Genomic DNA, 18,218 nt, shown 5'->3' with positions numbered 1-18,218 from the left:
GCGCATGACTGTGCAGCGATACAGTGGTTCTGGTTCAGTCCAGTCACAGTGAGTCCTCGTGGCCAAAAACAGTGCGATTAATCGGGATATCAATGCAGAGTGTGTGCTCAACCCAGAAAAAGGACTTTTAAATACATTTATTTGGACCTTTCGCATTCAATAATAAAAAAAATAAGTTCCGTTTGGGAAACAGCGACACATCCGAATCCGACGTCGTACTGTAAATGGCGGGGTTTATTCTGCTTCAGTCAATCCAGTGTTTTCTGTTACATCCAGTGGATTTCGATGTGGCATTGTATATAATATTCTCCTCTGTTTTTATTTTATTAATCTATTATCTTTTGTTGCTTGAAGACTACAGTACTGTTGACACTTTTCACAATGGCATTCAGTGATATTTACAATTAAATGCATTTACATAGAACATTTCTTCATGTTTTTTCCTCCAATAAAAAAACAACAACACCATTTGTAATCTATTTTTGAACATCATGTATAAAAGTGCATTCTAGCTGAAGCAGACCCCTCAGCTCTCGTACTGTAAATCACCTTGACTTTTTAAATGTGGGATTTTTTTATTTATTTTTTGACAATGGTTGTTTGTGCGTAAGTTTTGCACAATTTTAGCATCCTACACATCCTACACTCCTAACTTTGTCATATTTTTTTCTTGAGCAACTTTGTATACAATCTGTTCTTGGCAGAAATGTAAGTCATTTTGAACCCTGACAATGAGACATCTGCAATGCAGACTTTTTCCAAGCAGGGTTTAAAACTGATGCGTGTTTGTTTTTGTGTGTATGTGTAAACACCAAGAATCTTTGTGCAGACACTTATTCAGGACTTTACTGTAATATTCAGTGCTTTCTTTTGAATAATTCAGTTCTCTTGCTTTTGTGAATGTATAAACAATTTCTGTACAAACATTAATTTTCCTACTCCCTCGTGTGTTGCCGTAACTTCATCTGCTATTCCGGCCTTGCATTTCTCCCCTCCTCCTGCGGTGCCATTGTCTTGCTCTCTGCCACAAAAATCCGAGTTCAAACCTCTTACTTTCTCAGTCGTAATTAAATGTGATCTGGAATACAGTGAACTTTGCTTTTCGCTCACTGCCAAACACACTTAAGGAATGTTAAATGCTGGCTAAAGAAACACGGCTCTGGCTGTGCTCACACATCAGCTTTTCAGCACTTATTGCTTCAAATTGCATCAATCACTCTCTCCACTGCCTCTGCTCTCTCTGTTCATTTTTCCCTGTCTTCCCTTATTACCTTTCCTCTTCGTCTCTCCCTCCTTACCCTTCACTTTTCATTATTCCAGCTCTTGTTGCCTTTTAATCACTGTCCCACCCAACCCCTCTCCTCCTCGCTCTCTTTCTCTCAGACATTCGCCTGCTCCTCATCTCCAGACTGCTCCTCCTTCTCTTTCCATTCCCTGTCCTTGTGCTTTTTGCTGACCTCTACATCCCTTTCTTTATCTTCATCATTCTCCTTCTCCCTTTCCCTAAAAAGCTGGGCTAGTTTCTGGAATTGCGGGCCCCAATCCTCCAGACCTGCTCCCCACACCTCCTTTTCGGCGTCTTTGCTGCCTTCGCTGTCCAGGGAGCTGAGGGACCCGGCGCGCGAGCCTGTGCCCTCCAGCCCGTACACCTGCACCGAGTCGTACGGCGGCTGCGAGGGGTCAAAGGTCACCTGCGCCAGACGCAGACGCAGGAACTCGCCGACCCTCAGGGCGAGAGAGTGAGCACCACCTCTTCCTGACGCCTCAGGTGCTGAGGGCCACGCTCCGCCATAACCCAGGATGCCCCCAAAAGCCCCCCGGCCTTGGCCAGGGTACGGAAGCAGTTGGGGTGTCATATCCCTCCTGCCCAGCGGGTACCCAGTTATGCCTACCCGTTCGTGCCAGTCTCCTATGAACCCGCCACCCTCCGGATACATCCCGGTGCTCAGCGGAATGCTGGCCTCTCTCTCGGGCCTGCCCACCACAAATCCGCTGCCCATCTCCAGCCCGCCCCGTCCCAGAGTCCCCGGGTAGTCCCTCTGCTGCTCCCCCTGCAGTATGGTGGCGTAGTTGCCGCTGACCGACTGCATTTCTGTGCTTCCGTTAGCAGCTTCAGCCATCCCAGGGTGGTTGGACTCGGCAGGCCCCGCGCCGCTCCTGCTTAGGGAAAGACTGCCCCGCGAGGAGTGCCGTCCAGCTCGGGGGAGCGTGGTGGAGTCGCACACCCACCCCCCGGCGGTGCCGGGCCCAGCGACCGATCCGGAACGGGTCAATACCAGCTCTCGTTCGCGGGGGGCTGTGTCTGGCTGGACCTGTATGGGACGGGGAGGAGCAGGAGGGTTAGAGCGGGAGGTAAGAATGAGTTTATTTTTCTGTTATTCAACAGAGGGATGTGTGAGGAGAGAGGGAAGAGAAAGCAGAGAGATAATTCAGACACAATGAGCAGGTGAAAACAAAGAAAAATGTGATAACAGTGAAGCGAGACAGTAAGTTATTAACGAGTAGAGGGAGGAAGTGACAACGTTAGACAGATGGAGAAGAGAAAATGGTTGACAATAGCTGAAACGGGTTAATTGAGCTCTAAAAAGAGCTAACACTGCACTGTGAGATGAGGATGAGGAGAAAGAGAGACAGTGAGAGACAACATGTGAAAACACACCTTCATCATCAACCTGTTTGGCACCTACAACAAGAAACAAGCAAAAACTAGCCCGCCAACTAACTAAGGATGTGCAAAACAACATATTTTCACACATTGGATGCATCCTCACTTTTAATAAAACTCTTTTTCAGTGGGAAAATATGTCTACATTTTGCATATGTGTGTAAAATCAGACATTAAAATTCACTGGTTGGTGCAATGGTATACAAATAATGCACGCCGAGTTTTGAATTCACGCCTTTCAGTTGCAGCTGAATCAGTGGCTGTCCAAGAGCAACACACATTATGAAATATACATTAATATTAATTTCACAGTTGTTTCCAAGTCTCCGGTTCAATTAATGTTTTTTCCACATATTACATTAATACTGATTCGATGCTGTCGGAGTGTGACTGAGAAGTGTGTCTATGAATTAGAATTACAGTTGATTTTTTCTTAGGCGTTGTGTTCATGTTCGGTTTGCTAAAGCTGTTTAACTTATCCAGCCTTAAGCAGTGGGTGGTTTTCTAATCGCCTTGTCAGTATTGTTGTTTGTTTAAAAGTCCATTAATTATTAAACAATAATGTATTATTTAAAGACCTCTGGAGAATGAAATTAATAAATTCAATGTAGTACATTTGGTTCTACTGCAAATATTGGTTATTAAAGCAGCTTTGTGGTTTTGAACATGGTGATTTACTTAAAGGGTAAGTTCACCCAAAAATGAAAATTCTGTCATCATTTACACACCTTCATGTCGTTCCAAACCTGTAAGTCTTTCATTCATCTTCAGAATACTTAATTAAGATTTTTTTTTTTTTTTTGATGAAATCTGAGAGCTTTCTGTCCTTCCTTTGACAGTTATGCAACTACCACTTTGATGCTTCAAAGTTTATAAAGAGATCATGAAACTAATCCATATGACTTGAGTGGTTTAGTCCAAATTTTCTTTAGAGACTCCATATGATGAACAGATTTAATTTAGGCTTTTATTCACATATAAACATTGATCAGCGAACAAACAGAAGCTCAACCGAACCTGCTTGATGTACAAGAACAAATCTCTTCCGAAAGATCAAACGTGCTGCGTAACACGAGAATGAACCTCATTGGTTCTCAGTCATCAAACGAAAATGCTTGAGCTTCTGTTTATCACAACTGATGTGTGAGCTGATCAATGTTTATATGTGAATACAAGCTTAATTAAATGTGTTCATCATATAAAGCGATTGGTACTCTTCAGTAAATTTGGACTAAATCGCTCAATTCATATGGATTAGTTTCACAATCTCTTTATGAACTTTTTGAAGCAGTGTTGTGTAGCTGTCTATGGAGGGACAGAAGGCTCTCAGATTTCATCAAAAAGATATTAATTTGTGTTCTGAAGATGATCGGGTGTGGAACGACGTGAGGAATTTTCATTTTTGGGTGAACTATCCCTTTAAATTATTAAGATAGAATTATGTTGCTTTACCCAATCCAGATCCTGGCTTTGACTCTGACTCTGCTGGGCATCACTGCTTGCATCATCCTTTGAGTCATTTTTCCTTGGCGTTCCTCCCTCAGATGTGGTAGCTCCATCCTGAGATGCTGTCCCTTCTTTAGAGCCGTGACCAGCCTCTGCTGTTGGCACGTAAATGGCCCCGGGCTCCAGAGGGCCGACCACAGCCGCCTGGTTTTGAATGACTAGAGAGTGATCTGGTTGATTCCCAGGAAAGCGGTAAGCCAGCTCGGATAAGCCGGGCTCGTATGGGCCCTGTGAGCGACGCAGCACTGGGAGGGTGTGGCTGCTGTAGCAGAACCGCCCGTATAGAGGGGCTGCTTGACTGGTGTACTGCCCAGGATCAATCGCTCCAGCCTGAGCCCAGCTGCTGTACGTACGAGCCTTTTCCTGACTGTGTTGTGAATAACGTCTGAGGGACAACAGAGTATATTATCAATGCAGGCTGGGAAATAAACAAAAAAATCAAAAGCAAAGTGAAATAAAATAACAGGCAGCAGCATAAAAGTAGTCCATATGACTTGAGTACAAGGAACAGACTGAATTATAAAGGCCATAATCTCATTTATGCTTACACACACATCTGCTAAACCTTAAAGTAATGACTTTAATAAAAATACATTTGAAAATGCGAAAGCTGTTTTATGTTTTTATGTGTAAAACCTCAAGGGAGGTGATGTGATAACTGCGATAAAGCCATGTGTTTGAGATGGTGTGGTCATGCTCTTTAGGCTGTCTTCTTCTGCTTTTGTTTGCTGTGTGCCTTTGACTTTAGTTTAAAACTTCATTAAAATATAACCATTGTGAAAACTAAACGTTAAAATGAGCAATTCACACATTTTAACATTAAAATAAAGAATGATCAACTCAAACCTTATTCATCGTAGACAATGGAATAAAGAAGCATTTAAATCTCCAACAGTCCTGGCTAAAACGGCCATGATTTATTAAAATAGTGACTACAAATAAGATGGATTTTGGAGACGATTTGAAGCAGAATTAAAAGTGCATGCATGATTTGAAGAAAAAATGTAATTGCAATTTTTCATAATATTTATCCAGGTTTAAAGGATTAGTTCACTTTCAAATTAAAATTTCCTGATAATTTACTCACCCCCATGTCATCCAAGATGTTCATGTCTTTCTTTTTTCAGTCGAAAAGAAATTGAGGTTTTTGATGAAAACATTCCAGGATTATTCTCCATACAGTGGACTTCAATGGCCTCCAAACGGTTGAAGGTCAAAATTACAGTTTCAGTGCAGCTTCAAAGTGTTCAGCGATCCCAGACGAGGAATAAGGGTATTATCTAGAGAAACCATTGCTCATTTTCAAAAAAAAAAAAAAAAAAAAAGTATACATTTTAAACATAAATGCTTGAACTAGCTCTCTTCTTCTTCTTCTCTATTTGAATTCCAGCAGTGTAGACGCTGCTAAGTGTATTACTGCCCTCCTCAGGTCAAAGTTTGAACTAAATTGTCATATACAATACGCTAGTGCAAGTATATAACATTTTGTTCAAACTTTGACCTGTGGAGGGCAGTAATACACTTAGCAGCGTCTACACTGCTGGAGTTCAAATAAAGAAGAAGAAGAAAAGAGCTAGATCAAGATGAGCATTTATTGTTAAAACTTATATAATTTTTATTTTTAATTTTTTTAATTGAGCGATGGTTTCTCTAGATAATACCCTTATTCCTTTTCTGGGATTGTGTAGAACACTTTGAAGCTGCACTGAAACTGTAATTTTGACCTTCAATCGTTAGGGCTCCATTGAAGTCCACTATATGGAGAAAAATCCTGGAATATTTCCATCAAAAACCTTCATTTCTTTTCGACTGAAGAAAGAAAGACATGAACATCTTGGATGACATGGGGGTGAGTAAATTATCAGCACAATTTTAATATGAAAGTGAACTAATCCTTTAACAAAAGAGTTGATGTAACAGATATATAGCCAATATAATCTTTCATCGGATCACATTGGCTGAGCCACACTCACATGTTCCTGCTGTCCAGGGTGCGGTAGCCCCTGCGGGCGTTATGTGGGGCGCTCTGCAGCGCTGTGATGTCGAATGCAGCCGTGTCAGCCTCACCCCCTCCTTCATCATCATACGTGATGATGTTCTCTCTTACATCATCCTCCTCTAAAGGCGAGAGCGAGTCCCTTTTCTGCCTCCGCAGGGACAGAGACAAAGCACTGACAGCTAGAGAGAGAAAGAAGAAAAACGGAGGGAAAGAAGCCAGTGAGAAATGAAGAGAAAAAGAGTGAGTGTTTTATGATTCCATTTATAAAAAAAGGAGGACATGTGTGTTTGTGCTGGGAGACAAATTTTTGCAATAAAATTGCAGGGTGCTACAGAAATACTAACACTTACACATACTGATGCCCCATAATTACATTTATTACACAGCTCTGGGGAATACTCAGTTCTGATTGGTCAATCACTGCATCCAGTGGTCTGATATTTTCTAATATTCACCATCATCCAAGACGACGCAGTTTATCAGACCACTCATTCAGGGGACTGAATTTGCCACTACTTTCACGTCTTTCACATCACACCATGCCTTTTCATATCACTCATGATCGTTTCATACAAAGATATTGACAGCGTTGACAATGACCTCAGAGGACTCCAGTATGGATATTATTCTAGTATTGTCACAATGTTCCACTTGTTGCTAGACCTATTGTTTTGCACACTGTAGTGGACTATTTTTCTTAGCGGAAGCTTTAAGATACTAAATGTTATTTTAGTATTATTTATATACTATTATAGAATTAATTCATATTTTTGTTATAATTGTTTTAATTTTCATTTAATTTTAGTAATTGTATGTGCTTTTCTCATTTTTTTAAAATAAATATTTCTATTCAGCCTTATTTTTATTCCAGCTTTAGTTTCAGTAATTTTAGTACTTCAACTAAAACTTATTTTATAGTTGCCAATACAACATTTATAATTATTGTCAAAGGTCTTTATGTTTATTTTTATGTAAGTTTTTCATCTAATATTTATATTTTACGTCATGAAAATGATTTTTATTTTCTTTGATTTTAGTTTTAGTAAACAATAACAATACTGATACAGATAAAATAATTTCAACTCAAATTTGCTCTGCGTCTCCCGATGACCCTGTGTTTATTTTGCTAAAATTACCATCTGACTGTATATTATCCCCTAATATATTGAATTTAAAGGTACAATAGGTGATTTAAATGAACATTTTACTGGTTGAAAATCTCCTCATATCCTGACAGCTATCTCTAAGTTAAATGGTATTTTTATAAATATATATCGTCTATGGAAGGTGTAAGACCATAAAATGTTCATCCAATCTTTATATTCGTCCAAATATAATACGATGTCCTACCTGCCTGTCAGCGTATGTTTTTACATACCCTCGCGCACCCTGTTTGCGCAGACATCAGACATTAACAGCTCGTTTCATACTATGCAGATTTTATGTAGACAGACGTCAGTCGCGGAGCACAACAAACAGTAGCCGCCTTTTACATTTCCTACTGAATCAAAACAACGAGCTTATGCTGCGTTCACACCATAACTACCATAATTAAGAGATGGCAACCCGTGATGTTCAAACCGGAGCTCTTCACATTCTCAGGCTCGGAATTACGCGTTTCCATGTCAGCAGTATCGACACCGAAATGAATCTGCAGCAGCGTGTGTGTGCGAGTTCATGTGTTTTGGAGGAGGCGTGGCTTTGGACGGTGATTTTCAGGGAGGGTGGGATCATATGCTTTCAATGCTAGCAGGCTAACATTAGCATTTCCCAGATCTCCCACTGCACCTTTAACACTAAACTTACCCAAAAGAGTGGCCACACAGGCTAAAATGGCCAGCAGGGCGGCAGTGCTGAGTCCAGGGGAGGGCAAAGAGGAGTGCTGGGGCAAACAAACTGTCTCTCTGTCCCACTCCGCCTCACTTTGCTTCTCTTTCTCTCCGGCCCTGGCTCCACCTCTCAGACAGGGACACACGGACACTGTGACGGTCCCGGTGCTGGTCATACCGGAGACCCCGTCCCTCAGGACCAGCGGGACATAGAGTGTGAGGGAGGAAGAAGTAGAGCGAGACAGTGTCTGCAAAGGTGACGCCAACACCAAACTTGCAGTGGGGCCTAGAAAAGAAAGTAATAGTAAAGAAATGTTGATACAGAGGAAAAGGGGGAGCTTTTAGATCAAACTGAGCTCGATGGAACTTTAATTTAATTGAACTCAATTGAGTGCAATTTAATTCCATTGCTGCTCGTATAACATTTGTACAGACCAGTGAGTCCAAATGCAGCATAAATGCCAGAGCACATTTCGTCTGTGTGTGCCGGGAGAAGATAGATGTGGCAGAGAAGCAAAAGCAAACAATGGGGAAAACAAAGGAGCGGGGCACAAAGCAGCCACACATTGCGGTTGCAGACACAGACTAACGGATCAAGAGAGACGCTGATGCAGACGGCTGGATGGGAGAAACAAATTGTGGAAGAAACTGCAGACCTCCACTCTCCCTGACGCTGAAGTTAAGGGCAGCTTTGGAGTCCGGAGGGATGTTGAAATGGACGGTGCTGTCATTTCCTCCCTCGTCTCTATCAATCGCCCGCAACACCTGCACCACCTGAGAAAATGAGATAGGAGAAAGATGGAGAGAGAGAAACAAAATAAGGGGCAGAGCCAAATGGGAGAAAGGAGAAGAGAGCGAAAGAATAATGGAGAGAGGAAAGAATCATTAAAAAAAAAAAAAAACAACCTGATGCACATTTTAATCTCAGATATCAGCATTAACCTCGCCAGCACCTTTGCAAATAGGTGACTTGAGACTGATTAGCCCACACTGCGCAGTCAAACAATAATTAACTCTGACCGAGTAGCGAGCCTTGGGGAACACCCAAACATAGACGCAGCTTTAGCATGTTCTCCAAAAATGAGGCGCTGACTCCAGAGATCCACTTAAACTAGAAATAATCACTCGATGGGCCTCTTTTTGAAAAGCTCCCCCCACACATTAGGGAAAAAGTTCAAACAAAAATGAGCCGTGTGATGCAGATCAGAGCTGCGGGTTAGGCGGTTATGCTGAGGCATGAAAAACGGTGTTTTTTTCCTGTGATTTCAGTACTGCAATGAGATAATGTCAAGTAACATTAGTAGTTTTCAGAGTCTTGAGGGTCACCAAACTTTCCTCGCCATAATGTGACTTGCAGTAGGAGGTTATGCAAGCTTCCAGTTGAATAAGCAAGCAGACATTTAGTAAAAGCTTTCATCCAAATTAAATTACATTGTGTCCTAACAAGATAAATCGACAAAGCGATCTCTTCTGTCTCAGTCAGAGTTTTTGTCATAACCAGTTTCAATCATGACAAATAACAAGCAGGACAAGAGTTTGCTGGTCATTCGGTTGATATGTTTGCTTCGTTGCGTTTTGTAGCCGTGCTCACACTGAAATTTCATTGGAGCAAAACAGCACTCCTCATATATAAACAAAAGTGCAAAAAAAGAAGTTAAAGCTTTTATTCAAAACTGGAAGACTGGAGTAATGGCTGCTGAAAATTTAGCTTTACCATTTTTTTCAAAAAGTTATTTTAAATTGTGATTCTTGGCCAAACAGTTCAGATGTTATAAGCAAAAAAGAGCCATTTTCATTTCTCCTGACCACTAAGTGGCACTGCGCTCTATTCTGACCAAAAAGCGCTGTGGCGCTATACGCTGCATCCGAAATCGTATACTTCTCTACAATATAGTATGCGAAAAACAGTATGCAAACAGAGTAGAGTATGACTTACTACTTCCGGTGAGATTCTGAATTGCGCATACAATGGACACTTTATTATCCCGTGAGGCCACGGGAGAGGATTTATGAATGGAGTTGAAGGGACGTAACTGACGCTGGTAGGTCATGTGACAGTAACAACATGGCAGATGTAGTCCGAATTCATTCATACTACATGCATTCGTACTATATAGAACATACTTTTTCAACGTTTAAATGTAGTACCTACTCAATAGTACGTGATTTTGGACGCAGCTTTAGCCTCACATCCATTTTGGTGTGCTTGTCTTTGAACATTTTTGTGTGTTATTTGAGAACAGTTTGAAAAAACGTCAACTTGAGATCCATAACTTTTTGTCGGCATGGTCTGAAGTTGATCTGGTTAATTTTTCATGAAAATTGGATCAATGGTGTAGGAGGAGTTTGAAAAAGTAGGTTTTTTGGAAAATTCAAAATGGCAGAAAAATTCTTATGATGGAAAATGACATTATCTTGAGTCAAGGAACAATTTTATTTCTAGCCCTTGTGGTTCAAAAATTATTAGCATAAACGTGAGTGCAAATTTGGACAGATGGTGGCGCTAGAGGGATTGAGTTAGAGACTCCAAATTCACTATGGTGACAGTTCAGACCGTCCTCTATCTGTGTTCCAAATTTCATAACTTTCCCGCATGCAGTTCTATTGACTGCCATAGACTCAATAGCAGAAGAAGAAGAACAACAAGTGGAAGAAGAATAATAAGAACACTGGAATCCACATCCAGTGTTGTTCCAGGACCAACAAGATTGATAATAATGTTGATCGAGGAACTACTTGGCGAAATCGCAATAAGTTTTTACAATGACCACAAGCTGCGAAGGCAGCAGAATGATCAAGACAGGAGAAAGGACACAAGCTGTGACAGTTTAACAGATGCACGCCATCCAATTAAGAATTGAAGGAAAAAAACATGAGTCAGGCAAAAGAAAAGAAAAAGAACAAAATCATGGAAAGACAGACACTCGAAATGCATGAGAGGCAAAATGGATGAAAGCCAACAGACCAAAAGATGAGCAGATTATAATGTATATCTATAGAGAGGAGATGAGAAAGCATGAAGCATCCTCTAAATGGGAACAGCAGTGATTCAGCTGCAGGGTAACGGCAGAACTAATCAATCAGCATGCGGGCTGTATAAATGGACACACTCACAGATGTGCACAAAAAAAAAACTTCATGCACCACCAAATCTATATGAACACAAAGAACGCGAGTCAGTGAGTCTAAAGGCCTGAAGTCTTGAGAAAAGGTAATTAATCACACATAATTCATCTGTGACAATTACCTAATTGCAAAGCTTAACAAAAGGACTCTAATTAGAGCACTTCCTGTGCTTTTACATTTCGGTGGAGTAAGGAATTAAAAAGTCAGTGGAGACAAGTACGACCTTCCTTGCACCCATAATAACACATGGCTTGTCGTGTCACCTGTCCAGTGGAGGCCGAGTCACACATGGCCGTGTTGTACTGCCTGTCCAGCTCTGGAGCATTGTCGTTTAAATCCAGCGTTTCTATGGCAACCACCACTCTGGACACCTGGCTGGGGTTATCTGAGGTAAGTGAGAGAGCAGAGAAAGCAAGTCACCAAAAATACACACGCACGACACAGCTGGAGTGGCTTTCCTGAGGTGTGCTCACCATTAAACTCGGCCACTGAAGGTAAATTGTTGTCTTGTAACGTTTATCACACATTTCCATGCACACGTCCATTTTTTGAGAAATCATAAACTGAATGGAGACAATTTTCACACAGTACGGAGGCAGTATTTTAAGGCATTGTATTGCGAAAGGTAACAGCATCACACGTATCCTTTGCAGACAATACAATTTCATAATGCATTGTGGCAAACTTTGAAAAATTTAAAATAAGCGCTATCAAAATTGGTGCGTTAATGCATGCGATTAATTTTTTCAGTTTAATGCATTAAAAGTATTTAACACAATTAACGCAGCATCTGTATATTCCATCATAATTTGTCTAGCATTACATTATATGATCAGGCTCTTATTCAGACAAATGTTTTTAAACCATTCAAGCGCCGTAAGACAAACGTGCTGTCTGTGAATATTGTGTCATATGACATACACACAACTCGTGTTCACAGAAAGATGTGCGCCAGTATCAAGTTCTCAATCACGCTTGAACAAACAATAACACACAAAATTATGACAAAATGCCTGTTTTGTTGAGTATGCTCACAAGAGCATTCTTAAATGAGTTAAATGTCTTAAAGGTGTTTTTAAAAGATGTAATATAAGTCTAAGGTGTCCCCTGAATGTGTCTGTGAAGTTGCAGCTCAAAATACCCCACAGATTTTTTTTTAATTCATTTTTTTATCTGCCTATTTTGGGGCATCATTAAATATGCGCCGACTCAGGCTGCGGCCCCTTTAAATTCTCGTGCTCCCCCGTCCCCGGAGCTTGCACTTGCCTTAAACAGCATAAACAAAGTTCACACAGCTAATATAACCCTCAAAATGGATCTTTACAAAGTGTTCGTCATGCAGCATGTCTAATCGCGCAAGTATGGTATTTATTTGGATGTTTACATTTGATTCTGAATGAGTTTGATAGTGCTCCGTGGCTAAAGCTAAAATTACACACTGTTGGAGAGATTTACAAAGAATGAAGTTGTTTATGAATTATACAGACTGCAAATGTTTAAAAAGTGAAAATAACGACAGTCTTGTCTCTGTGAATACAGTAAGAAACGATGGTAACTTTAACCACATTTAACAGTACATTAGCAACATGCTAATGAAACATTTAGAAAGACAATTTACAAATATCACTAAAAATATCATGTTATCATGGATCATGTCAGTTATTATCGCTCCATCTGCCATTTTTCGCTATTGTTCTTGCTTGCTTACCTAGTCTGATGATTCAGCAGTGCACAGATCCAGACGTTAATACTGGCTGCCCTTGTCTAATGGCTTGAACATGAGCTGGCATATGCAAATATTGGGGGTGTACATATTAATGATCCCGGTATTTGGTGTTTGAGACTCAATGTATGTCATTTCCATGTACTGAACTCTTGTTATTCAACTATGCCAAGGTAAATAAATTTTTTTATTCTAGGGCACCTTTAAATGAACTTAAGGGTGCAGTGTGTAAATTTTAGCGGCATCTAGTGGTGAGGTTGCAAATTGCAACCAACGGTGCTTACCCCTCCCTTTCGAATCACATATAGAAGCTATGGTGCCTGACACAGGACAAAGATGTTGTCGTTTGAGATAGCAGAGAGTAGCCAGTCAAGCAATGAGGTTTCTTACTTCTAACAAAGAATGTTCTATGCTTCTAATAACGGTGACTACTACTACTACTCTTTCGTGCGTATTCAGCGTAGTGATGATGCAAGCTGCCTCTGAAAACACCAACAAAGAAGAACAACAACATTGTGATGAAATGCACTCTGTAGAGCAGTTTGTCCATTTAGGGCTACTGTAGAAACATGCCGGTGCTAAATGGCGATTTAACATGTAAGGGTGTATGAGATAGAAATGGCTCATTCTAAGGTAATAAAAACATAATGGTTCATTATGTAAAGTCTTTATAGTTATGTACATTATATTGCATTTCTGTCAATAGATCCTCCTAAAATTTACACAATGTACCTTTAAAGAGTTAAAGAAAATGTCATGTTCGGCAGCGGCAGCTCTTAAAGCCACAGCAGCCTAATAAACCAGTTGCTGTGATGTCTGTCATTAATGTTGATCAAAGAACAAAGGAAACAGAAAATTGTAGTTTTAATAATGTTTAATGCAATGAAGAATTGATTTTCTAGTTTGTACGTTTTAACTTTTTTAATGGCATTGTTGTTATCTATTTCTGGGTCTATTTTTATTTTCTTTGTTTGGTAATTTTAGTGTCATTTGCTTGTTCTTGCCTGTAAAGCACTTTGAACTGCATTGATTTGATTGGAAAAGTGCTATATAGATAAAATACGATTTCAGCAGTTACTCTTCATATTACGAATGGCCTGTCGTGACGAACAAATAGCTTTCAGTAGCTTTTAATTCAGATAAGATTTCAGTCAGCATTTTGATACAGTATATCTTTAACAAACTCAATGGATTGGCGTGAACCTAAAAAGAAATTGAAGCATTCTGTCTTTCTCATTATAATTCAGTCCCACACACTTGCCTGTGGTTTGGACTGCTTTCACACAAATGTCTTGGACTGCATCCACACACACACATCCACACACACACATGACATGATGTTGTGGATTAGTGCCCACTGCTTCACATTACTGGGAAGAGCCTACAATAGCCATCAGGCCTCCCTGAAGCTGCTTAGACCTACTTTCCATACAGTAACACATCACTATAGATGCTCTACTAACACGCTATCTTGCTGAGCAGTTCAAATTCAATGTATGTTAAACCATGTTTAATCCATGCATGTGTAAAGATCATAAATAAAGAATAAAAACACAAATCCATTAAGTATCTGCTACTAATTTTAACCATAAATATTTCATTCTTATATGAATGTCATAAGCCAGATTTAAACTTGTTAGCAAAACTAAGCAGACATTTTCAACCAGTTTTATGAATTACTGACCTAATGAACAGCATGCCACACTGACCAATGTCCAGGTTACTGTATCTGGAGAAGTTATGAACTATAAATAACAATGCTAACATTTTCCAGTAGCTCAGCTGTTTTCAACATAGTGCAGCTTTTTCTGCAATGTCTACTTTTGAAACATGCAGCGGTGTAACATGACAAATCACTGTTTTTAATGTCAAATTATATTGTGCAAACAGCTTTACAGCCGAGCAAACTGAGGCATTAATCTAATGTGCTCTCCTGAACTGTATTCTCTCTCAAATGTTGCAGTGTTGGGAAATCATTTTACTGAATTAAACTTGAGAAGTATTTTTTTTTTAAATACTAGAATTAAATATTTCTCTATTAAAGAGGCAGTGATTTCTGCACAAACACATGAATCAGTGAAACGTTTGTTTTGAACTGGTTTATTCCCATGAAATATCCAAACAAACCAAATTTAAAAAGAAATAAATCACTGATGTTTGCCTCTATGCAGCAGTGTTTTCATTTATTGAAATAAAGCAGAAATAAAATTAAAAAAATAAATATTAGACAGGGTTCCCACTGGTCCTTGAAATCCTTGAAAGTTTGTGAATTTGAAGAAGAAAAAAAAAAATGCAAGGCCCTGGAAAGGTTTTGAAAATAAACATACAGGTCCTTGAAAGTGCTTGAATTTATTTTGTGCAAGAAGTTTTCTGGGAAAAAATTCCTTATTATCCCCTCCAGGCCGCTAATGTGTTATTTTGCCAACACTTAGTTAGATACGCAAATTTACGTGTTACGTGTTTCCCGCGTGAGGTACTTTGTGTTGTACGTTGCCATGACGTTCACGCGCACACAAAACTACTACGATAGTACCTCAACGTTTCACAGACACACCGTGAAACTTTGCAAAAATAAGCTGAAACTGCTGAAACATGATGCCTGGAAAATGCAAGTTTCAAGATATTTGGCTCACCAAAGAAGATTACAAAGAATGGCTTGCCATTAAATCTTCTGGTTACGTAAGCCAAAGCTCTTTTCAATAAAATGCTAATGTTAATATATCAGATCATTTTATAATACAGTATAGGATGTACCGAACATTCTTCAGTTTTATGCAGAAATACAACAAATAGAACATCAGATCACTGTCATATGGCCAATAAAATTTAAAAAAGCAAAAAAAAAAAAAAAAAAAAAAAATGCTTTTTTTGTATAGTTGTTTTTGACACATGAAAACTGTAACAATATATCTTACAAGGTAACACGATGTAACCTTGTTCTCACTTGTTCTCATTTGTCCCCACATTAAAGCGGAACTCAGTAAGATTTGTGAAGCTCCCCCTACAGGTTCCATCAGTGAATCACACTGTCATAAATTCTTCAAGCTCCAAGCGCATTTCTGGACTATAACGACTACAACGCTTACCAGCGCTGTAGTTTTGCAAATACAATACAAGAAATCTCGATGGATGTGGGTAATTTTTGAAATTGTCTTATAAAGTCATTGTGGCGACCAGGGCGGGTGAGAGCCGTGAGGGAACGGCACGAGGCCGGTGGCGCGAGTGTTAATGAGCTTTGCCTGGGAGGCGCACCGGCCTTGAGTCCTTCACTGTAGTCGCTCCTCCTTTTATGCTCCCAGAGCTCCTCCATGAGGGACTCAAGGCCGGTGCGCCTCCCAGGCGAAGCTCATTAACATTCGCGCCACCGGCCTCGCGCCGTTCCCTCACGGCTCTCACCCGCCCTGGTCGCCACAGTCATAATATATACATTGTTTTTGAATTACCGTAAAGCATTTTGTCACTCTCGCGTGAATGTGAACGTGTTGAGTCGGCGCAGCTCAACTTGCAAGTGCTGTTTTCTGGCGTAGACGTCCCAGAGGGGGTTAGTGCTCGCCTCAAACACACCACTACAAGTCAATTAACCATCGTAAGGACTTAAATAGTTTACCTTCATAAACTATTTATGAAGGTAAAAACAGTGACTTAGTTCTGCTTTAAGTCCTTGAATATTAGGGTATTGGACCTGGAAAGTCCTTGAAAGGTCCTTGTAATTAAATCAAATATATTAATGCATACTATAATGCATAAATACAAGCATATGTACTTTATACATACTATAAAGTACATAAATAATAATAAAATAATTATGCTGTGCAAAAGTCACTGCATTTTTAGTTTTAGAAATATTTAGCAATATTGTAGTTATATTGAACTATATTCTATTTTTATTTTATTTTTTTTTTATATGTTCAAGTGTAATGCTGTCAACCAATGTTCCCTCTAAGCTGCGCGCATGCGCGGCCGCGCAGAAAAAATAATTGCAGCGCAGAGAACAGACATGAAAATCATGTGTGGGGAAATCCATTTGATTGTAGTAGTTTATCTGAGAAATAGTTTATATGAGTTTAGATGAGAATTGCAGTGCTCTGGACAACCGCTATAGAGTTATTGTCGCTATAGAGTTAGAACCGGTGAATGCGGTTTACAGGTTTCATAGAAAGAGAACTCTGAGACATTTACATTTACACTCCCTCCACAGGTGTAGCTTGCAAACTCAAAATACATCAGTGATATACCTCAGTTTAAATAGATTATTGTGTGTGGTGGTGCTGTGGGTTTCAGGAATGTTTAGATAACTATAAAAGTGTTAACATGTTCACTTTTCTTAAAAATATTTAGCTATCAGATCTGTTTAAATGCTTCAGTTTGTTTTTACTTTATAATATATTAAAACAAGGAAGCATTTAAACTAATATAATACTGTATATCAGTTTAAATACTTAAATAATATATTATATTTTATTATATTACAATGTAAGCCTAATAAAAAAAAAATGATCTCACAAGGATTGTTTAGGGCTTGCCACGAAAAATCTTGAAACCTCCTGGTATATAAAATCTGGGAAATTCATAAGCAATAAACATGTAATTTTGATGGTTTAACACTGTCTGTTGCTAATAATTGACTGTACAAAAACACATTATGGTTGTTCCAAACCATCATTTTAACTGCTCATATTATATTATTATAAAGAATTGAATTGTCCTGCAGGAGGACAGAAATTATTTTTTAATAGACTTTCTTGGTAAAGACTGGTACAGTTAATACAGCAATGTGAAAAAATCTCAAGTAACCTAAAATGTGCTTAATTTAGTGACTGAACTGCTTGTTTTCAAACATATTTTTTCAATATATCACTAAATTACATCAAGGGTCAAATAAAATAGAAACGGCACATTAAAGTTAAATGCTACAGTTGCATGATAAAACCATTTTTTTGTGTGTGTGTTTACGTTGATTGTACAGGTAAAGTATGTTTTTGCACAGGTGGCCAAAATGTGCGCTCAACAGAGAAAAGTTTTGCTCAGCGAGAAAAAAAATTAGAGGGAACATTGCTGTCAACCCAATCAAGATTCATTTATTTACTTATTCAGAAACGTCTGAGCTCTGATTAAATGATATAAATGGATATTTATCAGGGCTGTCCACAGTGAAGCGTTAACAAGTGTGTTTGATTCAAAAATCCTTAATGTGTTATAATAATTTAACGCAAATAAATTACTGAAGCACATGAAATTGCGTTGCAATTTATGTCACGCAATAAGATGATTTTGGGAGTCGGGAGTTTTTCACACTGAGCATCTTTAATGGCGCAAGTAACTCTGGTAGGGGGAGATTTCTGTTCTAACCCTTTAATAAGCTGATTTCGC

At 39.3% G+C, this 18,218-nt stretch overlaps 1 protein-coding gene across 1 annotated transcript in view; it reads right to left on the bottom strand.

The window, feature by feature from the left end:
- Window positions 1–1,379: 1,379 nt before the first annotated feature.
- Window positions 1,380–18,218, bottom strand: part of LOC137003829 (cadherin-24) — a 75,883-nt gene continuing 59,044 nt past the window's right edge. Inside the window, exons 7-12 of the mRNA XM_067364087.1 lie at window positions 11,389–11,510; window positions 8,656–8,773; window positions 7,977–8,285; window positions 6,145–6,349; window positions 4,118–4,556; window positions 1,380–2,372 (exon numbers count right to left, since the gene is read on the bottom strand). Of these exons, the coding sequence (XP_067220188.1) occupies window positions 1,380–2,372; window positions 4,118–4,556; window positions 6,145–6,349; window positions 7,977–8,285; window positions 8,656–8,773; window positions 11,389–11,510 (2,186 nt within the window). The remainder of the gene's footprint in view (window positions 2,373–4,117; window positions 4,557–6,144; window positions 6,350–7,976; window positions 8,286–8,655; window positions 8,774–11,388; window positions 11,511–18,218) is intronic.

This window comes from Chanodichthys erythropterus, chromosome 16 (assembly GCF_024489055.1).
Source record: "Chanodichthys erythropterus isolate Z2021 chromosome 16, ASM2448905v1, whole genome shotgun sequence".
Lineage (NCBI taxonomy): Eukaryota > Metazoa > Chordata > Actinopteri > Cypriniformes > Xenocyprididae > Chanodichthys > Chanodichthys erythropterus.
Note: the sequence above shows the minus strand (reverse complement) of the source record. Positions and strands in the feature narration are given on the sequence as shown.